General features: G+C 38.7%; 1 protein-coding gene across 1 annotated transcript in view; it reads left to right on the top strand.

The window, feature by feature from the left end:
* The window catches only part of ERN1 (endoplasmic reticulum to nucleus signaling 1), a 123,987-nt gene that overhangs the window by 56,194 nt on the left and 42,399 nt on the right, over positions 1–25,394 (top strand). Inside the window, exons 3-5 of the mRNA XM_027873101.1 lie at positions 10,681–10,714; positions 12,185–12,257; positions 18,395–18,467. Of these exons, the coding sequence (XP_027728902.1) occupies positions 10,681–10,714; positions 12,185–12,257; positions 18,395–18,467 (180 nt within the window). The remainder of the gene's footprint in view (positions 1–10,680; positions 10,715–12,184; positions 12,258–18,394; positions 18,468–25,394) is intronic.

The raw sequence follows: 25,394 nt of genomic DNA, 5'->3' as shown, positions 1-25,394 counted from the left end.
TCATGGCATTAACAGGAATTCTGGTGTTTTTATTTGTTCACTTTAGGTTGTTGTGATTATAGTATATATTGTTCTCCTGATTCTGCTTTCTTCAATCAGTTCATTTATTTTCAATGTATTTTGTTTTTAATTCAGGGAACAAAACAAACCATTCCATAATCCAGTACAATAAAAAAAAAAGATGATTGCACTTGAAACTGCAAATCTACCATGTACAACTTGCTGTTCCCTCCAAATATATAATAGTTATCATATAAATTTCTTTTTTTTCTTTTTTTTCTTCCTTCCCTTCCCCCCGTTGCCCTAGAGATGACTACCATTAGACACAAATTCATGTATATATGTATACATATATACATACATATAAATACATATACACATACATATACACAATAAATACATACATATGTACACACATATGTATAAAGTTATTCTATTATTTCTAATATAAATGATTCAATCAGTTCATAGACATTTTCCCAAGTGTCTCCAAACTCCTCATGTTCATCATTTCTTATGGCACAATAAAATTCCATTATATACATATATTGCCATTTGTTCTGTCATCTCTTGCTTGGATGGTCACCCATTTTGGTTCCATTTTTTGCTTGCGCAAAAAAACACTTTTATGTATGTTTTACTATAGATGGTACCTTTCACTCTGATTTTTACATATCTCTTAGGGATAAATATAGTCCATTAGTGAGTAGGGTCAGAGGCTATGAACAATTTATTGAATTTCCTCATATAATATCAAAAATTATTTTCTGTAATGGTTGGGCTAATTCACAGTGTTTGAGTGTGCCTGTCCAGGGATGGGCTAGAGTCAACCTGTACCAGCTCTCGAGAGTTTATTGTCAAACATTCAATGTGAGCATTTATACCTTGGAAATTCGCAAACATTATATACCAAGGCTTGATTTATTGTTTTATTGATTGTCTAGACTTGAGAAAGTGATGGAGAAAATGTTAATAATACAGTTTAAACTTAAAAGTGTGTCCTATGTACTTTTTTTTTTTTTTAGAGAGCTAACTGTTAAACATTTGCCAGCATACTCCCATCTGTTTTACTACAGTGTTTCCAACATGGAATATTTCCAAGACCATTATTTTTTCTACAACCCTAACTATCTCTCTAGAAAGGTTTGCATGCAGGAAATTCTCTTTCTTATAGCAAGTGGTAAATGAATGTTGCTTGACTTTACTTCACAATATTTCATATCTTAAGTATGTGATAATTCATTCATTTGTTCATGAAATGTATTGTTGGGGGATTGGGGATACAGAGATGAATGAGAAATGTTGCCTGTCCTGAAGATTCTGGCTAATGGGGTATTTGGGATCTGTAGGGAGGTTTATCTTTCAAGTTATAGGAGTTTTAGCCATTACAACCATAGATTAGAGATGAGATGTATTTGCTGTGCTTTGAGGAAGAGGTTTGAGACTGTAACTAAGACTGGATTGCATTAATGATCTGAGTGTAAGATGTCCAATAGCTAGCATTTATATAGCACCTACTATGTGCCAGGCACTGTGATAATTGTAGATAGTTGCCCAAGTACTCATTCTAGCTAAATCTAACACATTAGAGGACCTCAGGCCTAAGTCACAGGAGTACCTCAGATTGAATCTGATACTTATTAATTGTATAACCTGAGGCAAGTCATTTAGTATCTGTACCTCAAGCTCTCCCTAGGACTTATATACTAAATTGCAGTCTGCTATGTTTGGGTGGATGTGGACAGAGTTCTCATGCCAGCCCATAATGACAAAACCACAGATATTTTTTTTTCTAATGTTGTGTCAGTTTTATTTTATTTTATGTTTTATTTTCCCCCAATTACATGTAAAAACAATTTCCCCCCAAATTATTCTTTTTATTTCTTCTGGTTCTGCTGTGATTTCACCTTGCTCATTTACTATTTGGGGTTTTTTATTTAATATTTTATCTTTCTCCAATTCTACGTAAAAATAATTTTTAATGTTCATTTTTTAGATTTTTTTTCTCCCTCCCCTCCCTTCTCATTGAAAAGGCAAGCAGTTTGATATAGATTATACATGTGCAGTCAGGCAAATGGGCAGTCAGGCAAAACATTTCCATATTAGTCATGTTGTAAAAGAAAACACAGACCCCCCCCAAAAAAAAATAAGAAAAAAAGTTTTTAAAAGTATGCTTCAACTAGCATTCAGAATCTATCAGTTCTTTCTCTGGAGATGGTTAGCATTTTTCATCACAAGTCCTTCAGAATTATCTTGGATCAATGTATTATTGAGAATAGCTGTCATTCACAGTTGACCATTATACAATGTTGCTGTTACTATGTACAGTGTTTTGAAAACCAGAGAACTTTAGAAATATCTATCTCTACTCTGTCCTTCTATCTATCTATCTATCTATCTATCTATCTATCTATCTATCTATCTATCTATCTATCTAGTCTATCTATCTTTTTCTGCTGCCTACAAACATACCCCGTGTCTCCACCATCCTCAGAAAACCCTCTCTTGATCTAACCATCCATGCTAACTATCATCCCATATTTCTCCTGTCTTTTGTGCCTAAATTCTTTGAGAAGGCCACACGTGATAGTTGCCTTCATTTTTCTTGTCATTCTTTTTTTGACTCAGAAGTGGGACTTTCAACCTCATCATTCCACCAAAACTGCTCTCTCTTTCAAAATTATCAGTGACCGGCCTTTTCTCAGTCCTCATCCTTCTTGACTTTTCTTCAGCCTTGGACACTGTTGATCACCCTCTTCTTGATACTCTCTTCTCTCTAGGTTTTCATGACACTCCTCTCTTCTGGATCACTATTACCTCCAGTATCAATGTGACAGCTCCATTTCCTTTACTGGATCTTCATTCACCTCATGCCTGCTGACAGTGAGGGTCCCCCAAGGCTTTGTCCAAGGTTCTCTTCTCTTCTCCCTCTATATTTACTTGGTGATCTCATCAGCTCCCATGGCTTCAATGATCTTGTGAGAGAGTAGAGATGATAGAGTGGGCATTCAGATGAAGAAGACAGAATAGAATGGGATTGCTTGTATATGTAGAGGGTTTTGCCTTGGGAAGGAGAAAGACTATGTCTTCATGTGAAATGAGTGGAGAAGATAGTGGGAGAATGCCTCCGAATGATGTGAGAAGAGAGAAGAGGGAGCTCTCTTTGAATACCCTCAATTTTTTTTTCAGTAAAATATGAGGCAAGGTTCTCTCTTACCAATTTCCATCATTTTATTTATCCTTGAACTTCAAATGACTCTCAGCCCATAGGAAACTTGAGGAGGGATGAAAAGGTTTGGAAGAGTTGCTGTGGGGAGTGGAATAGTGAATTGATTAGGGAGATGTAAAAGGGCTGTCTTGCTGCAGTGAGGGCCCAAGTGAGATTATGTAACATAAACTTGTAGAGCACCCAGTCAGGATCGTTTTTCTCCAGCTTGGTTCAATAGCTGTGAGTAATCCAAGGCTTGGGTTTGGAAGGGCAAGATCTTCTTTATAGGATAAAGGGACAAAGAACTAGAAAAATGAAAACAATGTGGACTAGAACTAAAGGGTCAAGATAGGGAAGAGAGTATAGCTAGTACATGTTTGATAACTTGGGAACAAACTGAGAGGTTGAGGAACTGGAGGTTCCAGTGAGAACAAAGAATGAAGTTTGGGGTTGCTAGGCAGAGAGAGTGGTGGAATGTCAACAGATTACAATCAGTTATAGGAATTTCAGAGTTCATGAACATGAGTGTGGAACATTGATGAGTGAAGGCAAGATCAAGTGTATGATGATTTCTATGTTTTGCTGTGATTAGATGGAAGAGTAGCTCATGGGAAATCAATGCATTGAGGAATTGGGACGTTAGGGCATATGAAGGAATATCAATATATATGTTGCAGTCCCCTATCAGGGTAGGAGTTAGGGAGGAAAGACTGAGAGCCAAGCACTCATTGAGGAAAGAAAGGGGGAGAAAGAATGTAAGCCTCTTGAGGGCTGAGACTGTTTTTACCTCTTTGTATTCCTAGTACTTTGAGCAGTGTTTGGCACATAGTTAAGTGCTTAATAAATTCTGATTGACTCTTGAGAAAGGAAGGAAGAAAGGAAAGAAGGAAGAAAGAAAGAGAAAGAAAGGAAGATAGATAGATAGATAGATAGATAGATAGATAGATCCTTGAAGTCTGTAGACAATAGCTACCAGAATTAAGCCTGTATCTTGTGCCAGACATTAGTGCTGGTGATAAATTGTAAAAATGAAACAATGACCAACCGCAATTCCAAAGGACTCTTGATGAAACATGCTATCCACTTCCAGATAAAGAGCTGATGGACTCAAACTGCCAATTGAATCATCTTCTTTTCTCTTTCTTTTTCTTTTTTTTGATGTGGCTAATGTGAGAATTTGTTTTGCAAGACTATACATATTTGTAGTGGATTTTGTTTTTCTTGCCTTCTCAATTTGAGGGGTAGAGCAGGCAAAATAGAGAGAATTTGGAACTCAAAATAAAATAAAATTAATTCTTTTAGTTACAAAAGTGAGACCATTGACCTGACTTCAGAGAGTTTATATCTCTAATAGGGGGAGACAACACAAATGTAGGACTAGTGGTCAGGAAGGGATTGTCTGGAGAATCACAGAGACATTGACTTGATACATTTTACAGTTGATTGACATGCCCTTTCTAAGAACAATGGTCATATTCACCAGACAATTACCTAGCATTTACTAAGTGCCTAGCATGTGCCAGGCACTAGAGTTACAAATAACAAAGAATAAAACAAACCCTACTCTCAAAGACCTTACATTTACATATATAAGCACATAATATATGGCAAATATATATAGTCAACTTTTATGTGTATATTCATGTATGTACATGTGTGATAGTTGATTTTATTACTGAGACTAAACAAGAGAGGTGGAAAGTGGGGAGAGGGAGTAACAGGAAACATGGCAAGATGATGAAGGTAGGTGGCTCAGTGGGATGTAAAGAATTACCTGATCTGAGGCTAGCTAGATAGAGCAGGCTAGTTAATTTTGCGCTTACTCACCAATCCAGATAGCTCAGCTTGAAGCAGAAAATCCAAAGCTGAGTGGATACCTTTTTTCTGGTAGTCCAGTCCAGAGGTGCTGCTCTGGGATGGGGAGAAACAGCAAAGCCACAGGGTGGATAGATGATGGCCATTTAGGTTGGCCATATAGTCCAACTACTTCATTTTACATATGAGGAAACTAAGTCACCTAGAGGGTAAGTAACTTCCCCAGGGTCATACAACTAGTAAATGCGTGAGGTGGGATTTGGACCTAGGTCTTCCTGGCTCAAAGTTCAGTACCCTATCCACCATGCCATGATACCTGTCCAAAGGCTCCAAGGAAGCATGGTTTGGATTAGGAAAATGGGGCTAGGTTAAGTGATTGAACCTAGATCATAGCACAAAGCCAGGATTTCAATTTAGTTCCTGTGGCTCCAAATTAACTTGAATCACACATCTCTTATGCTATGGAGGTTCTTAGGTGACTGGATAGACTAGTTTCTAAGCCAGAAAATCATGGCTCTTAAACATTGGAGCAGTGATCTCTAGAATGCTCAGTTCCTCCAGTACATTCCATCCTGGCCATTTGCCACTCTGCCCTCCTGGGGAGCTTAATTCTTTACTAGGAACTTAACCCTTAACCCTTAACTAGGAATTCCTAGTCTGGCACCTGTAATGCTCTGGTTCATGAATATTTCTCATGGCTGGCCACAGCCATGTTTCACAACCCACTGTGGTCATTTTCTTGCCATTCAGTGCTTTGTCTTTGTCCTTCTGGACCACAAGACCTTGCCTCTGGACGTAGTGTGTCTTCCCCTCTCTCCCACCCCTTACCTTCCAGCTCTGGAATGGTAATGAAACCAGCATTGCCATTGCTTCTAGAAAGGACATACCAATCAACTCCCCTATGGCTTCACTTACGGTCTCTTTGGCTTCCCAAACCAAAACAGGCACTCCCTGGCTCCCACCTTCTAGATGTTCCACCACATTCCCTTACGAAGTTTCCCCATATAAGTTCCTTGAGTGCAAAGACTGTCGCTCAATTTTTTATTTTTACTTCTAACCTTTAGTATACTGTTTGGTACCCAGTAAGCATTTAATAATGTTCTTTTCTTTTTTCATTTCACTTCTTTTTCTCCTTTTTTTCCTTTCTTTCTCTTTCCTTCCTCCCTTCCTTCTTTCCTCCCTCCCTCCCTTTCTTCCTTCCTTCTGCCTGCCTGCTTTATTTCCTGCCTTCCTGCCTTCCTTCCCCCTCCCTCCCTCCTTCTACCTTATTTCTTCCCTTCCTTCCCCCTCCCTCCCTCTCTCCCTTCCTTCCTTCCTTCTTTCCTCTCTTATTGGCAGCAGTTTTCAGAAGTGGTATCATAGAGAGTGCAGAATTTGGAGTCCAAGGGCTTTTGGGGTGGGGGGAGTCCACTTTTGGTTATGCTGTTTATTACTGTGCATTTTGGGGCAAGGTACTTAACCCACTGACTTTTAGCTTACTTATCTGTAACATGAGAAGCTGGTACTAGATAAATTGAGATCCCCTCCAGTTCTTAATTCTATACTTAATCATAGTACACAGGGTTGTTTTAAGGTTCAAATGAGATAACACATGTGAAGCACTTTGCAAATCTTAAAGTGCTATATAAATGTATTCTTGTTTTTATGGTTGTTGTAGTTGTTGTTTTTACTGTCACGTCTTACACCCCAGTTAGGGCCTTTCTGCAGTACGTTGTTTTAGAGGCCAATCTTTGCCTCATTTTTTATTAAACCTTAATCACGGAATGGGTGTTGCCTCAGTCAAACTGAGACCTGTTAAAGACCTTAGCTTGAAAAGGCCGAGGACTTCCACTGCATCCTGGGCCATTTCGAGTCCTCCTGATCCATATCAGGCCACTGGACCCAGACGGCTCTGGAGGAGAAAGTGAGGCACAGCCCTGTCTCACTTAAATCCAATTCACTTGCATATCATGGCGTCACCTTCCTGATGTCATGGTCCTCTTTGAAAATGAAGGACAGACAGCAAAGTTTTAGACCCAATGAAGACCAAATGAAGGACAAACAAGCAAGTTTTAGACCCAAGACCTCTGTCTCAGATGTCCAGTATATAAGCCATAGAAAAGTAGGAGACTTCCCATGTGAACATGTGTCTCCTGGCAGAGCAGGCCTGTGGTCAGTTATCCAGAATGTCAGTGACTCTATCTCCTTCTCTCCCCTGGAGAGCTCGTAGGAGTTCTGGGTTTCTTTGTGTCCACTCAGTCTATTTATTGGGATGCATTTAGTTGCCTTTTGGATTGCCACGTGCTCTTTGAAAGAGAAGCCAATTACCTTTACAAGCTTATGGTTTCTGTGCTGCCTTGCAAGATGCTGTCTCCCTCTAGCTTGCTTCAATAGGGTGACTGTGTGTGCCTGAGTTTCCTTCCTCTTGCATCAGTCAGTCTTAGTGAGTGTACAAGAGGTTATCGATGGAAAAGATAAACAGATTACTTAGATCACAAGCTAATAATTGCCTGGTGTTTTTTTTAAAACATGCCTTTCATCATTTAGTGAATTGTTTGTTTTGCTGCCTGAGGCCTGGTTGGAAGTACACATGGTGTGGTGGGGCATCTGTTGTTGTGACGTTTGTGTGCCATGGGAGCTGGGCTTTTGGAAGCAAAGTCAATATGTGAGATGGCTCGAGAGAGATTTCACTAAAGAAGAATCCTGGGTACAAAGTGACCACCATATGATACCACCACATGCTTTCTGCTGCCCCTCTCCCCGCCCAAGCACACGCATTGACAAAACCATAGACCTTTAGGTAGTCAACTAGACAAAGCATTTATTCTGCACTTGTATGGGCAGCTAGGTGGCAAAGTGGATAATGAGTCAGGAAGACTCATCTTTGGGAGTTCAAATCCAGGCTCAGATACTTACTAGCTGTGTGACCCTGGGTGAGTCACTTCACTCTGTTTGCCTCCATTTCCTCATCTGTAAAATGAGCTGGAGAAGGAAATGGCAAACAACTCCAGTACTTTTGCTAAGAAAACCCCAACTGGGGTCAAAAAGTCAGATATGACTGAACAACAAAGTACTTGCTATGTGCCAGGCACTATGCTGAGCTCTGGTGATACAGATACAAGCAAGCAAGACAGTCTCGACACTCAAAAGGCTTACATTCTAATAGGGAATGATATTACATAAAGGGGAGCCAGAAAGCAAGTGTTAGAAGAGGTACGCTCAAACAGCATGGTTTGGAGCTGGTGGTCAGTAAGGAGGTGAAATGGAGATTTGATTCTAGGCTAGATAAGGTGTAAGGTCACTTGTGGGATCCCTTGGGGGGGGGAGGGGAAGTCCTCCATGGAGGAATTCAATTTATTTTGAAGAGGAGTAGAGGTGTGAGGGCCAGATTGGAGGTGGCTTGATTTGGAGCTGGTAGCTGGGAAGTTAGAGCTAGAAAGGACTTTAGAGATTATAACATGGATCTGTCTTGGGACTCTACCTAAAGGGGTTATGACCAAGCCCTTTCTTGGTAATGCCCCCATACGGATAAGTAGTTATCCAAAGGATTCAAGAAAGGAGAAATCCAGACCATTTTGGTGGCCACAAATGTAAAAGTGATTGTTAATCCATAGTTCTTTTTTTTGTTTTGTTTTGTTTTTTTGCTTTTCCATGTGAGAATTTCTGGTAATATTTATAAATGAGAGAGGGAATGTGGTGTTAAGGATAGAGACCTGACCTCGAAGCTAGGAAGACCTGGGTTCCAGTCCTGCCTCTGATATATACTGGTTGTGTTATCCAGGGCAAGTCACTTAACCCCTAGGCAACTTTCTAAGACTATAAATTATAGAAAAGGTGCCAGCCTAAATTGGTAGAGGGAGTTTTCTCACCTGGAAGTTCCCTATACCAGTGAAATCATATATTCAATTTCTGTTGTTGTTCAGTCATTTCAGTCATGTCAGACTCTTTGTGACCCCATTTAGGGTTTTCTTGGCAGAGATACTGTAATAGTTTGCCATTTCCTTGTCCGGCTCATTTTATAGATGAGGAAACTGAGGCAAACAGGATTAAGTGACTTGCCCAGAGTCACACAGTTAGTAAATGTTTGAGGCTGGATTTGAACTCAGGTCTTCCTGACTCCAGGCTCAAAGCTCTGTCCCCTGAACCATCTGGCTACCCTTGTTCGGTCTCTACTCTCCTAATAATCATAATTTTGAAAAATTAAATCTTTTTTCAATCAACAAAAATCTCCCTTCTTTACTTTCCACTGCTCTCCCTCCTCCCTTTAGTTGAAAAAGCAAGAAAAACAAAACTCCTATTACAAACATGCATAGTTGAGGAAAATAAATTCCCATGTTGGCCATGTTAAAAAAAAAAAATGCCTCAAAGTATACTCTTGAGTCCATTACCTCTCCATTTGGAGGTGGGTAGCTTGTTTCATCGTAAGTCCTCTAGAGTTATGGTTGATCATTGTGTTGATCAGAGTTTCTAAGTCTTTCAAAGTTGTCTTTACAATATTATTATTGTATAAAATGTTCTCCTGGTTCTGCTTACTTCACTCTGTATCATTCCATATGAGTCTTCCCAGGTTTCTCGGAAACTATCTCCATCATTTCTTGTAGCACAGTAGTAATCCATTCCATTCATATACCATAACTTGTTTAGCTATTCCCCATTTGATGGGTGCCACACCCGACCCCCCTTTTTCCAATTTTTGTCACCACGGAAAGAACTGCTATAAATATTTTTGTACAGATGAGTCTCTTTTTCTCTTTCTTTGGATATAGACTTATGAGTTTATCTCTTTGGATAGAGACCTAGTACTTATATCACTGGGTCAGAGGGTATACACAGTTTAATAGCTTTCTGGGCATAAATCCAAACTGTTTTCCAGAATGGCCAGACCAGTTCTTGGTTCCACTAACATTGCATTAGTGTACCTGTTTTCCCATAGCCTTGTCAGCATTTGTCATTTTCCTTTTGCATCAGTTTTGCCAAACTCATGGGTGTGAGGTGGAACCTCCAGGTTGTTTTAACTTGCATTTCTCTAATTTCCCCTAATATTTAGAAAGTCAATATTATGTCACAAATCACTAGCATTTAGGTTCTGAAGGCCCATTATCTGCCATTTATTCAAGTGCACTGGGGCTTATTCCTTGAGTAACCTTTATCCATCGATGATTATGACTGCTTTGGGACCTGGCGGTTACCTTTTTTGTCTTTTTTTGTACGTAACTCCGCATCCAAGTTGTATCTTACATTCACTGGCAGTGAGTTGTTTGACTGCAACACGGTGATTCTGACTTTTGGATCCATTCTCATTCTTCATTCCATTTTGATAGTATATTTATCTTTTTCTGCCCAAAGTACTTTTACATCTGTGATCTCATTTGATCCTTCAGTCAATCAGCGGTGGTGGCTGCTGATGAGGAGCAGTACGGTTTAGTAGAAAGCACACTGGACTTAAGTGTGCATCCTAGCTTTGATGCTCTGCCCAGGCACATCTTTGAATCTTTGTTTCTTCCTCTTTACACGGATGGAATGAGATGTAGGTAATGTAACTCTCAGAATAGCTGTGAGAAAGGCGTTTTATAAACTTTAAAGTGTCATAGAAATGTGAGCTGCTTAATCTTCCTTTGAGGAACCCTGATGTATATCACTCAGTCTCTCCTAATGCTTTTCTTATTCTCTTTGTGCAGATCCAGTCCTGCAGGTTCCCACTCATGTTGAAGAGTAAGTTTCCTGATTCACTTCAGCTTTTTTTCTGTGTGGTTTGTCTGAATTTGTTGCCTCCTACCCTGACTCGTTATTTCCCTCCCCTTTTAGCAATGAAGGGAAACAGTTTGAATTGAAAAACTCCCAACCCAACAAGAGGACTGACTCCCAAGCCAGAACTGGGTATATTACTGTGATCAGTAATACCTTTCCCATGTCCATAGGGTTGGAGATAGGGACTGCACCTGGGATTTCTTTCGTAATGAAAACTATTAGATGAAGAAATTCCCACTGGTGCCTCTTCTGCAACTTACAGTCAGCACATTGCCTAAAGCAGTGAAAGGTTGAATGAGGTAGCTAGGTGGTACAGTGGTTAGCATGATGGGCTTGAAATCAAGAAAGACCTGGGTTCAAAAGCAGCCTTGGGTGACTTGCCTAGAGTTATGTGGCCAGTATGTATCAGAGTCAGATCTTCCTAGATTCAAAGCCGGCTCACCATCCATTTTATCATCTGACCTCATCCTGAAATGAGCTGGAAATCTTTGAAGGTTGGTTGCTGACTCTCACTTCAGGTGAAAAGACAACTTGAAAACTAAAAAAAAAAAAAAAATTAATTACTGCAAGGGGATTCTGTATGACTGAAGAGCTATTTAGAATTGTTGAATAGCTTGTAGGAATTCCCTTGACACCTGCTTTGACAGTCCTCTTCCATCTGTTTTGTGTGTCTCTCAGATACACATCTTCCTTTCTGTCTCAGTGTCTGATTATTACACTTTCAAAGTCTTGCTACCAATTAAAAAAAAAAAAAGAAAAGAAAAGCAAACACTCGGAGAAAAACAGGCTGATGTGATCTAGCCGAGCTTATGTACTGTTCCTAAAATAACTGGATTGTAAAAAATAATGTTGAAGTTGGACATGAAAGTCAAGTTGAAAATTTTTAATGAATTTTCCTCGTCCTTATTCATAGAATCTTAGGGTTTGGAGGGGTCTAGAAGGTCCATCTAGCTTAGCCTCCCACCCACTACAATTGTTGGGGCTTCCTTTATATCCCCAGCATTTAGCACAATGCCTGGCACATAATAGATTTAATAAATATTTATTGACTGAATGGTGGGAAGAGCACTGTGCTTTTTGTCAGTTCCTGGGTTCAGGAGTCTGAGTTCAAATCCTGGCTCTGAAACTTACTAACTGTGTGACTGGCCAGATCTCTTAACCATTCTGAGCTTGTTTCCCTATCTTTAAAACAAGTATAATCATATTTGTACTACCTTACCCAGTCTCTCTTTATGCTAGTCCATTCCCTCTGTGATTATCTCCAGTTTATCATGTTTCTATTTTGTTTGTATATAGTTGTTTGCTGGCTCTTCTCCCCATGAAATTGTGAGCTCCTTGAGATGGTCGTGCATATGCCCATGCCTTTGAATAATTGTCAGCATATATATACTGAGCAATGATTTTTTTTCTTTTTTGCTGCTCCCTCCCCCCCAGGCCTGCCTTCCTCCCAGACCCCAATGATGGAAGCCTGTATACACTTGGTGGTAAGAACAACGAAGGTCTGACGGTAAGTGTCTTGACTTCACGCATAACTCTGGAAGCCTCAGACCTTTAGACTGGCCAGAGATCTCTGTGTGCCATTACTGTTGGCAGGATGCTAGTGACAGAAATGGATGAAGGCATCAAGGATATGCCACAATTGTGGAACTGACATCCCCCCTGGGATTGCTCACTTCCCACATTTCTCTTCGCATCATGATATAGCCTGTAGAAATCTGATCTGCAGAAATGATTGCTTTTGAACTTTAAAATATATCATCACTACTTAGAATAGCAATGCTTATGGGTGGTTGTGGGAGTGGGGAGGATGTGAAGGAGTGTGGACTCTAATTCTAAAGAACATCCCTTTGATATGAAGATGAACGTAAGCCCCTTGGGGGTAGGAACTGTTTCTTTTTACCTTTATATCTCCAGTGCCTAGTCTTGCACATAGTAGAGGTGGGGGAAAGTGGTATCTCAAGAACCTCAGTTATCTGAATGGGAAGAAAAAAGGTTGAACACATACACATAATACATACAAATACATACACATAGTTATTGTAGAAATATATTAAAATCAATAGAGAAATAGATAGAGACTAGAAGAAAATGGGGATTAAGAGAGACAGTAGATTTGGGGAGGGAAGTCAGAACCAAAACATTTCAATTATGGCGGACAGATTAGAAAGACAGGATTAAAGGCAAAGAAAATAAATTTAGCAGTTTTAAGTCTGGGTTGCATGAAGAGAGGAAGGGTAGGGGAATAGGATGAGAATATTCTAATTATAAATTATTAGCAATGAATCCACTTTTGCCACCTTTCTGTCTTTTGTAAAATTAATGGGGTGGATACAGAAGTAGGTAACATCACAGTAGCATATGATGGAGGGAAATACACAATTAATAATCATTGCTATGATTGTGAATGGGATGAACTACCCAAAAAATGAGAAAGGTGGCAGAATGGATAAGAAAGGAGGGTTCAACAATATATGAAACATAAAGATTCACAGAGTTAAAGTGAGGGACTGGAGCAGGGGTGGGGAACCTATAGCCTCAAGGCTACATATGACCCTCTAGGTCCTCACCTGTGGTCCTTTGACTGAATCCAAACTTTCTAGAACAAATCCTCTTAACCAGCAAATAAATAAATAATCCCCTTAATAAAAGGATTTGTTCTGTGAAGTTTGGATTTAATCAAAGGGCCATACATGAGGATCTAGTGGGCCATGTGTGGCCTCAAGGCCAAGGTTCCCTGCCCCTAGACTAGAGTATAATTATTTATGCATGAGACAAATTTCAAGTAGCGGGGGTGTTGATCATAATGTAAGAAAAGTCTGTGGTAAAAATATACATGGCTAAAAGAGATAAACAAGAAAGTTCCACTGTATGTAACGGCACCATAAATAATGAAATGAGATCAGTAGTTCATACACATGCACTGAATGGTGTGTGTATGTGCCTGTGCAGGAAAAATAATTGAACTACAGGTAGCTACGCATAGCAAAATTGTTAATTGTTGGAAACCTAGAAGAAAAGTTAAAGATCTGAGTAGAGTTTTAAAAAATTTAGATGTGATAGACCTCTGGTGATTTCTGAATGGGAAGTATAAAGAATCTATGTATTTTGCAGCTTTGAATGGCACCATTATAAAAAGTGACCATGTTCTAGGGCATAAAGAAATAGAGAAAAGCAGAGATAATGACCACATCCATTGCTAACCAAATGCAATACAAATTATGATCAGTAAGGGTAATTGGAAGAAAGGATCTATCTTTAAATGGAGACCAAATAATATCCTAAAGAATATGTGGGTCAAAGAATGAAGTATAGAAACAACAGATAATTTTATCAAAGAAAATTATAACAGTGGCACAGCACTCCAAAACTTGTGGAGTGTAACCAGTGTGCAGTCCTTAGAGAAAATTTTCTCTTTCCAAGCATATTCAACAGCAAAAGAAAGAAGCAGGAGATCAATGGATTAGATGTATTAGATGTGCAACCAAAAAAAACCAAAAACCAACCAGAAAAGTGATATAAAAAATTTGCAAGTAAACTCAAAAATAGAAATTCTGAAATTAGAAGAGAGAAGATTAAAAAAATTTTTCTTAAACTTGAAGACCAGTTACCTTTTTGAACATGGCCATTTGGGGATTTGTTTTACTTGACTAGACATATTTGTTATAAAGGTTTGGGTTATTTTTTTTCAGTTGTGGAGAAGGTGAGAGGGGGAGAAAATAAATGTTTGTTAATTGAAAAAAACAATTTTTGAAAGAAAAGGCCAGTAACAAACCTTTAGCTAATTTGATTTTTTAAAAGGAGAAAAAAACCAAATCACCATCATCAAGAATGAAAAAGGAAAAATCCCAACAGATGAAGTGTTAGAAACTATTTTGCTTCATTATATGCAACAAAAGTGACACTTGAAAGAAATACATAAATAATTAAAAAACATATCCATATAAATGGAATAAGCTATAGAGAATTTAAGTAACCCAATCTCAGAAAAAAAAAACTGAACAAGCCTGAAAGATACTCTTAAAAAAAGAAAAAAAACATAGGCCCAGATGTATTTACAAATGAATTGTACCAAACTTTCAAAGAACAATGAACTCTAATACTATAGAAAATGTTTGCAAAAATAATTAAAGTATTGTGTCAAATTTGTTATGTAAAACAAATATAGTTTAGATAACTAAATAAGGGAAAGATAAATCAAATAAAGAAAATTACAGAAAAATATTACTATTGAATTCTGATGCAAAAATATTGAATAAAATATTAGCAAAGAGGCTATAGGAATAATAATGATAATAGTTTGCATTTATGTAGTGCTTTAAAATTTGCAAAATATTTTATAAATAGAATTATCTCATTTTAACAGCAATCTTTACAAAAGATTATTCATTATAATCATAGTAGATTTATTCCAGGAGTGTGGGTTCGGTTCAATATTCAGAAAACTATTAATGTAATAATCTATATTGATAACAAAAGCAATCAAAATCATAGGATTATCAATAGATACAGAGAAAACAAGACAATACTCATTTATGTTCAAATAAAAGATTATAACACTCATTTATGTTTTAAAAAAAACTAGAAGCATAGAAATAAATTAATCTTTCAATAATATGACAAATGGTATCTATCAAAACCCAAAAGGTAGCATTATCTATAATATGGAAACATTAGAAGCTTTTTCAGTAAGACTGAAGCTAAAGATGCCTACTGTTATGAAAGATACATAGTATACTAAGTAGTCCAGTTCAGAGAGATCTGGACTCAGAGTCAGAATGACATGAGTTCAAATCCTGCATCAGGTACTTAACCAGCTGTGTGATCTTGGGCAATCATTTAACCTTCAACTAAAGTGGGAATAATAATAGTATCTGGGAGGCCAGGGTTGTAAGGATCAAATGAGATAACATACATAAGCACTACGTAAATGCTAGTTATTATTAATTTTAGTTCCAGAAATATTAGCTCTAGAATTGTTCCTCTAAAATGTCCCGTATAACATTTATCAGGTTAGCAAAAATGACAAGAGAAGACAACCGGAATTGTGGGGAGAAGCTGTGAGAAGACAAGAATATTAATGCACTATTAATAGCGCTGTCAGTTGGTTCAACCATTCTGGAAACTGTTTTTGAACTAAGCAGAAAAATTCACTAAACTGTACATACTCATTGACTTGGTAGTACTATTAATAGACATGTATCCCAAGGAGATCAAGGAGAGAGGGAAAGGACCCATATGTATAAGAGTATTTGTAGCAGCAATTTTTGTTTTAACAAGAAAACTGGAAACAAATTAGGGGCCTATTAGTAGGGAAATACTGAACAAATTGTTGTGTTTGAATATAATGGAATTATAAGAAATCATGAATGTGACGGGTTCAGAGAAATACAGAAAGACTCGTATAAACTGATACAGAATGAAATAAGTGGAAACAGGAGAACAATTTACACAGTGATCACAATAATAATGTTAGCAGAAACAATTCTGAAAGACCGCAGAAGTCTGCCTGTAGCAGCAACTGTCCAAAGACAGGTGATGAAACGTACCTCCCACTTTCTACCTCTAGGCAGAGAGGTGACGGACGAGGTACAAACTGAGACAAATATATATATATATATATATTTGCTGCAAAAAAAAAATCTACTTGGGCCATGGAGGGAAGGTAGATTAGTGGTCAGTGACAGAGATGACAAAAAGATCATCAATAAAACATTTTTTAATATGCTGAGAAAAAAAAGTTCAGAAGGGGATATAGGGATTTTGTTACTACCTTGTTAAATAATATCTATTTCTTTAAAAAAAATACACAATTAACAGAAGTTTACAGTTTCTTACAAAATCCTCTTTCCTGTTCTTTATACCTTGAGCTGTTTGTGTTTATTGAAGATTAAATTCACAATTTAAAAAAAGAAAATTTAAAAAAACAACCAACAAAGAAAAAAGTCCTCCTGCATGTCTGTATACAATAAGAGCATCAAGCTATGCATTTTCATACCTGGCTTATGGATTGCTTTGCTTTATCTGAGTATACTTATCATGGTAAGGCAGTTAGGTGGTGCAGCGTATAGAGTGCTGGGCCGTGAGTCAAGAAGACTCATCGTCTTAAGTTCAAATCTAGCCTCAGACACTTATTAGCTGTGTGACCCTGGGCGAATCACTTAAGTCTATTTGCCTCAGTATCCTCATCTGTAAAATGAGGTGGAGAAGGAAATAGCAAACCACTCCAGTATCCTTGCCCCCCAAAAAACCCCAAATGGGGTCAGGAAGAGTCAGATGTGACTGAAAAAAGTCTGAACACATTTATCACAATGGGTTACTCCATTAGGAATTGGGGTGGGGAGGGGGAGGTGAGTCAGTGGGAAATGAGTAATTTTTTTTTTAAAGAAGAAAAATATGTCAGTAAAACATTAAAAGAAAAAGCCCTTTCAGACGTGAAAATATCTATTGAAGTCTGGAACTAAGCGGAACTTTTCGATCCTCGACAGAAAGAGCCTGTTTTGTTTGTGTTTCAAGAATACTGGGGATTCCAAAAATAAAATAGAAACAGGTGTTTGCCAAGAGAGTTTGCAGATGTTAGTTGTGGACCTAAGGGAAAAGAAGCAGTTTTACGATGAAATACAGTTTTAAAACTTTTGACTTTTTATGAGATTCTTTTCTTGTTAGCCACTATAACTTAACTTTTTTTTTTTAACACAAAACTTCCCATCCTTTTTTTTTTTTTAATGTGTAGAGAATTATTTACTGCAGAAAACTCTTTAAGACTCCCCACACACATACCTGAAATTCAAGTGGAAGTTCTTTCTACTCAGATTTAATCTCCCACTCCTCTTCCCTTGAGAAATAGCACATAATTCTGCTGTAAGTAGCAATATCAGTGTTACTTTCACAAGGCAGAAGAGAAGGGTTCTTTCTTCTCCCCTTAGAATGCAGAAAGTTGCATAACCCTTCATAGCCCAAAAAAATGCTGTTCCCCAAAGGCCATTATACCCTTCAGCAAGGTGACCAAATAGGATTTCTTTTGTGTCCCCAGAACTCTGTGTTGTCCCTATGTCAGGATTTTTAACCTTTTCGGTCACGAAGCATGAGAGCATCTTTGTGAGGCAATCTGGTGAAATCCTCAGGTACCCACCCCCAACTCCGCATAATGTTTTTAAATGCATAAATAAAACAAAGGATACCAATTACATTGAAATACAGTTACCAAAATATTTTTTTAAAACACAAGTTCATGGACACCAGGTTGAGAATCCCTGCCCAAGTCTTGCCTTCTCCATAGGTGAGGGAAGGGGCAGAGAGAGGAAGAGAATTTGAAACTGAAAATAAAAGTTTTAAAGTAAATAGAACCCGTGCCCTAGGTAAAGGAAGCTGGTTCTTAGAGGGGACAGGCACCTGGTGACTGCTTTATGTGTGTAGCAGAAGTGAGAATGGAAAAGCCTGGACCCTCCACCTCACTTCTAGTTGCCTCCAGCTGCTAACCGTTCTTTATTTCAAGTTTTCAAGTTTGAGTTGAGGAAGTAGTCAACAAAACTTTTCTCTTTTTAGCAAAATTGCATAACTGAAACAGACTGCCTATTAAGATTGTGAAAATTACTCAAGCCTTTAAATTTAACTTGTTTTCCTTCATCTATGTATTCATCTTTCTAGAAACTTCCCTTTACCATCCCAGAACTGGTGCAGGCATCCCCATGCCGAAGTTCAGATGGGATTCTCTACATGGGTAAGGAGTTTCTACATTCAATGCCTTCTCTATGGCCTGTCGAAAATTAGCTCCAGTAAGGGGATGACTAGTTATCAAAAATAAAGTTGCTTCATTTTCCTACTAACTAACCCGCTTTGGACCAGGCTTTCTTGCCTTGAATTGTGTGAGAAGATGCTGTTCAAGCCATTGGCTCAGCTGAGGTGGCCCAGTGGCACTAGCACATAGAATGCTGGGCTTAGAATCAGGGAGGCCAGAGTTCAATACGTGCCTCATATTTGCTAGCTCTGTGACCCTAGGAAAATCATATAGTGTCTCAGAACTTCAGTTTCCTCATCAGTAAAATGAGAGGACTGGATGCTAAGATCCTTTCCAGCTCTAGTTGAGGAAGTGAGAGACATTGTGCATCAACATGGTTGCACACAACAAGCTTTAACTTTTCATGTTTACATTTTGTTTTATTGAAACGTTTTATTCCATGTCATATTAATTTCAGAATTAATATATAGATACACATATATGCATATATTAATTTCTGAACAACTATAGACATATATATTATATATAAACATATACAAATTATATATAAATAATATAAAAATATAATATATAAAACATATACACATATTTCTGTATATATTAATTTCTAGATGAATATATATACTCAGAAACTAATATAAATATATGATTGTATATTTATATAACTAATTAGTATATCATGTAATTAAAATAAATATATTCATTCATTCAGAAATTAATATATAAATGTTATAGTTAATGATATATACATAATCAATATATTTGTTCCTGAATTAATATATTAAATATAATTATTATGCAATTATATATTTATATATTGTATAATTAATATATGTATATATGATGTATGTATGTGTATTTCTCCCCTTTCCTATCTAGCAAGCCCTTTCTTGTAACAAAGGTTAAAAAAAGAAAAATACAATACAATTCAACAAATCCACTTGCCTACAATAATCACATTTGACAGGATATGTGGTATTTCACAACCCTAGTCCTCCATTTCTCTAGTGAAAGAAAGCTTTTAGCTGCTGTATTGGCCTGCCCAGAGTGATTTAAAGATTATGCCATGCTAGGTAGAAATTGGCTGAAATTTAAAGTGAGTACAATCATCTGAGCCAAGAAAAGGAAATCAAACTCTATCCATTAAAGGTTTGTCTCAGTATTTCCTGTTATGGGAGTGGAGGGGGAACATAGACACACACACACACACACACACACACACATACATAGATACATATACACATATGCATACATATACATATATGCACACTATAAATATATGTACATACACATTAGATAGATAAATAGATAGATAGATAGATAGATAGATAGATAGATAGATAGATAGATAGATAGATAGATAGATAGATGATAGATAGATAGCAACAACACAGCCCTTAGCAGCTTATCTAGCGTTTAGCCTGTCTTTCAGTTCTTAGGAAATTCAGCTTTTTCAGAACATCAAGTCATCTTCTTTTATCTTACTACCAAGATGACAATAAAAATAATAATAAAATAATAATAGCTAGCATTTATATAATGCTTTACGTTTTCAAAGCACTTTACAAATCAAATCTCATTTGATCCTCACAACAGTCCTGAGAAATGTTTGCTATGATCTTCATTTTACACTTGAGGAAACTGAGACCGAGAGTGGTTAAGTGACTTGTCCAGGGTCACACAACTAGTAAGTGTCTGAGGCAGAATTTGAACTCAGGTCTTCCTGACTTCAAGTCCAATGCTGTCTTTATTGTACCACCTGGAGGAAAGCTGCATTTGGGTGGAAATGGTGATTCCTTATCTGTAAAATGAGCTAGAGAAGAACCCACTCCAATATCTTTGCCAAGAAAACCCAAAATGGGGTCATGAAGAGTCAGACAGGATTAAAAAACGACTGAACAACAGCAAAATGTCCCACTTCCATCCTCTTCTCTGGAACTCCACCCTCATCTGGAATCTTCTCTCTCCCAAATAGCCACAACGATTGGTACCTGCCTGCCTGTGAATTCAGGAGTAGAAAAACAATCAGATGGACCCGAGGACACCCCTCTCTATAAAATGCCTTCCTCTCTTCCACGTTTGCCTTTGGCATTAAAAAAGCATCAGCCTTTTTTTTTTTTTTTGAGGGCCAGAAGCATTTCCTACTTTATCCTCTTCATAGCGCTTTTGGTGTCATGTAGATCTGTGTCTGAGATGTAGGATTTGTTCAAGGCTTTCCCTGGGAACATTGCATCCCCTTGCTTCCATACCTCTGGGAATGCCCTTCTAGACTGGTATGTCCCTTTTACTACAGAAAGAACCTGTTTTGTTTGTTTTTCAAGACTACTGAGGATTCCAAAAATAATATAGAAACCGATGCTTGCTAAACAAGTTTGCAGATGTTGACTGTGGACCTAATGGAGAAGAAACAGTTTTATGATGAAATTACAATCTGATTTCCATGGTCACTAGGGTACCTAGCCCTTCTGTCTCAGTGATGCTCAGAATCAGCAGATTTAGTCAGAGTCTGATTGATTGGGTCCAAAATCATCTTTTTTTTTTCTGATGCATTTGAGTCAAGTGACTCTCCCAGGGTCACACAGCAGTTAGTAAGTGTCTGATGTCAGATTTGAACTCAGGTCCTCCTGACTCTAGGGTTGGTGTTCTGCACACTGTACCACCTAGCTGCCCCTTGAGATCATCTTCTGCAGTCTTCAAATGGTCACCCAGTAATTCATCCCTTGCATGGCTCTTAGAAAACTTCCCTGTCATATTCTCCAGTGTAAGAGCTTCCTTAAATTAGGCCATTCAAGTTTATTTGAGAGCTCGATGATTGCCTGGTTCATCTATTAAAGAAGTGGAAATTATTGCAATTTTCCTCCGAGCTGCCTATGGCAAAGACCTTTGTCCCACTCCATCATCAAGGCTTTGAGGGAACCTTGGAGATTGTCACAGAAGAGCGACCCAACCAATAAATTCTAAAAGCTTTTATCATGCGTGAATTTCACTTGGCAAGGGGCTGAACTCCAGGACTCTGGAGGGAGTGAGATAGATGAGGAGAGAAGCCAAGGATGCATCAGGATCAGCATTACTCCAAGGACAAAGATACAGACAGATCTCTGGAGGGATGGAACACAGTCAGTGGATCAGCAAGCATCAATTAAACACTCACTGGGTGCCAGGTATTGTCCTAAGTGGAGGATACCACAAAAGCACAAAATATTCCCTGCCTTTAAGGAACTCACATTCCAATGGGAGAGACAACATGCAAATAATCAAATACAAACAGTAGTTGAGAGGTAAACTTAGAGGGAATGGCGCTAACAGCTGGAGGTGAGGGTGGAGAACCAGGCCTTCCACAGAAGGTGAGATTTGAGCTGAGACTTGAAAGAAGTCAGAGAAACTAAAAGGTAGCAGTGAGTAAAGAGAGTAGCAGTGGCCTGGGAGATAACCAGTGCAAAGGCCCAGAGGCAGCCTGATACACAGGGTCCCAGACTTGGTGGCAGTGACCTCCAGGCCTGGCAGGAGAAGAAAGGTGACTGATGACCCAAGGGAGAGGTTCCATCCTATCTTGACTCCTAGGTCATGCCAAACTCTCGGCACTTTTCCAGTTCTTTGGTATGGGACACCTGGACCGTCCCCATACAACAGGGCCATACGTGAATGTGGAAGAGAAGAAGGCATTTTATAGAGAGGGGTGTCATGGGTCCATCTGATTGTTTTTCTACTCCTGAATTCACAGGCAGACAGGTACCAATCCTTGTGGCTATTTGGGAGAGAGAAGATTCCAGAAGAGGGTGGAGTTCCAGAGAAGTGGATGGAAGTGGGGTATTTTGTTGTTCAGTCGGTTTTTAATCCTGTCTGACTCTTCACCACCCCATTTGGGGTTTTCTTGGCAAAAATACTGGAGTGATTTGCCTTTTCCTTCCCCAGCTCATTTTACAGATGAGGAAACTGAGGCAAACAGAGTGAAGTGACCTGCCCAGGGTCACACATCTAGTAAGTGTCTGAGGCCAGATATGAACTCATGTGTGTCTCCCTGACTCCAGGCTTAGGACTCTATCCACTGTGCCACCTGGTTATGCCATCTGCCATACCAGTCGGAAAATAGGATATCTCTAGAAAAGAAACTTCATGTCAGAAAAGGGCTAGGTCCAGGAAACCAGAAATATTTTAGATCTCAGGCATTGAGTCCACAATTATTGCTATTTGGAAGATGAATTTTTTTCTTTCCTTTCCTTTTCTTTTTTTGGCCTCTCTTCACATATTTTTTTCCTCATAGGATTTTAATGCCAAGAAAGGGAAATGTGATCTATGGACAGATGTTAAGCTTATTATTAACATAAATAAATGTAGAATGGGGCAGGTAGGTGGTGGAGTGGATAGAGCTCTGGGCCTGAAGTCAGGAAGACCTGAGTTCAAATCTAGCCTCAAACACTTACTATGTGTGACCCTGGGCAAGTCACTTAACCCTAATTGCCTCAGTTTCCTCATCTGTAAAATAAGCTAGAGAAGGAAATGGCAAACCACTCTAGTATCTTTGCCAAGAAAACCCCAAATGGAGTCATGGAGGGTTGGACAGGACTGAAATGACTAAACAAAAAAGTGCAGAATGCTTGTGAAAGCCAGTTACATCTTTAGCAGATCCTATGATTCATGCACAGTGTATAAATCTCCACAGTGTATCCGGATGCTCTAATTCCAGGAACCTCATGAAATAACCAACACTCTGGCTAAATTACAAAGGAAGCAAATCTGTGTTAGGCTCTGCTTTGTGCTGTAATGAGGGAGACAGGCAGATAAACAGAAAGATTAGGATACGTAACAAGTATCCAGAGAGTTTTTTCTTTTAAATTTTAATTCCAAAAATCTTTCATTGCTGCTTTTGTGAAACTTGCTAAACTTTTCCTCCCCTGCCCATAGAGCCCTCCCTTATAGCATAAGGAAGACAAGCTAACATTGGTTATTGGTTAACAACATATAGGCCATTCCAAGTCTATAGTCCACCACCTTTCTACTGAGAGGAAGGAAGTATGTTATAGTTAATTAAACCTCTGGAGTAAGGATTGAGCATTCATGCAGTCCTTTCTACAGAATAATCTTATTCAACACACTCAGACATATTTATTCTAGGAATGTGATGAGTCATGCTTATCCAATCACACGTAGCCAGCTGTGTAGGTCAAGCTTGACTCAGGCTAGCTCAGTGGTCTGGGTTCAGGATTAGAGTGGATAAAGCACTGGGCCTGAAGTTAGGAAGACCTGAGTTCAAATCCAGCCTTATACACTTATTAACTGTGTGACCCCGGGCAAGTCACTTCACCCCTTTTTGCCTTAGTTTCCTCATCTATAAAATGAGCTGGAGAAGGAAGGAAATGGCAAATCACTCCATTGCCTTTGCCAAGCAAACCCCAAATGGGGTCGCAAAGAGTTGGACACAACTGAAAAATGACTGAAAAAGAGATACTCGTACCAATTAACCAAAGAAAGCTAACTTAGCCATAGCTAGGGAAGGATATTCAGGAAGGATACAGCACTGATTAAAGGCAGCTAGGTGGGACAGTGGGGAAAGTGCTGGACCGGGAATCAGAAAAACCTGACTTCAGATCCAGCCACAGCTATGTGACCTGGAGCATCACTTAACCCCTGCCTGCCTCAGTGTCCTCATCTGTAAAATGGGAATAATAATAATAGCACCTGCCTCCCACATTTATTGTGAGGATAAAATGAGGTATTATTTGTAGAACTTTGTGCAAACCTTAAGGTGCTATGTAGATGCTGTCTATTATTACAGCTATTTGTGATTCAGTTGGGGGCAGCTTCCTTACTTCTGCGTTTACCATGATGGCTCAGTGGTGTCCGGGGAAAAGCTTCTGACTCCTTGTTCACTGACTTCTGTGTGTAGGCTACCAGGAAATATAGTAGGGGTTCAAGCCTGAGTCTTGTGGGACAATTAACTCTCCAGGATGATAGTATTTTTTAAGGAAAAACTAGCTCAGCCTACGTGGGGTAGGGCCATGGGAAAAGCCAGCACGGTCTATGTGATGTTAGAGAGTGTTCACACCAGCAAATTAGGTGATTGAGGTCAGGGTGTATGAGGCCATGAAAGAAAATCAGGCTCACTGGTCTGTAAAGGGCCATCCTCTGTGCTGTGTGTACTATAGCCAGCTGCACTAACCGCTCAATTTATTTTAGCATTTTTAGAGCGTTCTGCTACATGCAGTGGCTGTGCTGGACCCTGAGGGAGATGCAGAGATGACCAGCTCTCCCCTCAAAGGGCATAGAATCTGGTAGTTCTAGGCTTCAGCAGCCTTGGAGTCAGAAAGACCTGGGCTCAAGCCCCGCTTCTGACACGTTCTAGCTGTGTGACCCAGGACAAGTCACCTAACATCTCAGTGCTCCAGGTAACTCTTAGAACAAATTTCAGAGCAAGGGTCTGCCTGCATTGATACTTTCCTTGCCATAAGTTCCCTGTACCAATGAAATTGGAGTCCAGTCTAAAATCTGTATGTGTGTGTATACATATACACATACATATGTAAATATATAAAAAGTCATTACAGATACCAGTTCCAGTTATGTATGTATATATATGTGCGTGTCTGTATGTGAGTGTATATATAAATATACATGTGTGCATATTAGTCATCACAATGAGTTCCACTTATGTATGGATGCATGTGTGTATATTTATGTATGTCTGTGTGTGTGTAGTCATCACAGATACCAGTTCCAGTTGTATATGTATGTATGTGTGTGTGTGTGTGTGTGTGTGTGTGTAGAGAGAGAAATATATGTGTGTGTATATAGTAGTCATCAGAGATACCCATTCCAGTTATGTATGTATGTATGTGTCTATGTGTGTATAGAGAGAAATATGTGTATATTAATCATCACAGATACCAGTTCCAGTTATGTATGTATATATGT

The sequence above is a fragment of the Vombatus ursinus genome, unplaced genomic scaffold, assembly GCF_900497805.2.
Source record: "Vombatus ursinus unplaced genomic scaffold, bare-nosed wombat genome assembly UNPS02014801.1, whole genome shotgun sequence".
Taxonomy (NCBI): domain Eukaryota; kingdom Metazoa; phylum Chordata; class Mammalia; order Diprotodontia; family Vombatidae; genus Vombatus; species Vombatus ursinus.
This window is presented reverse-complemented; position numbering and strand designations above follow the sequence as displayed.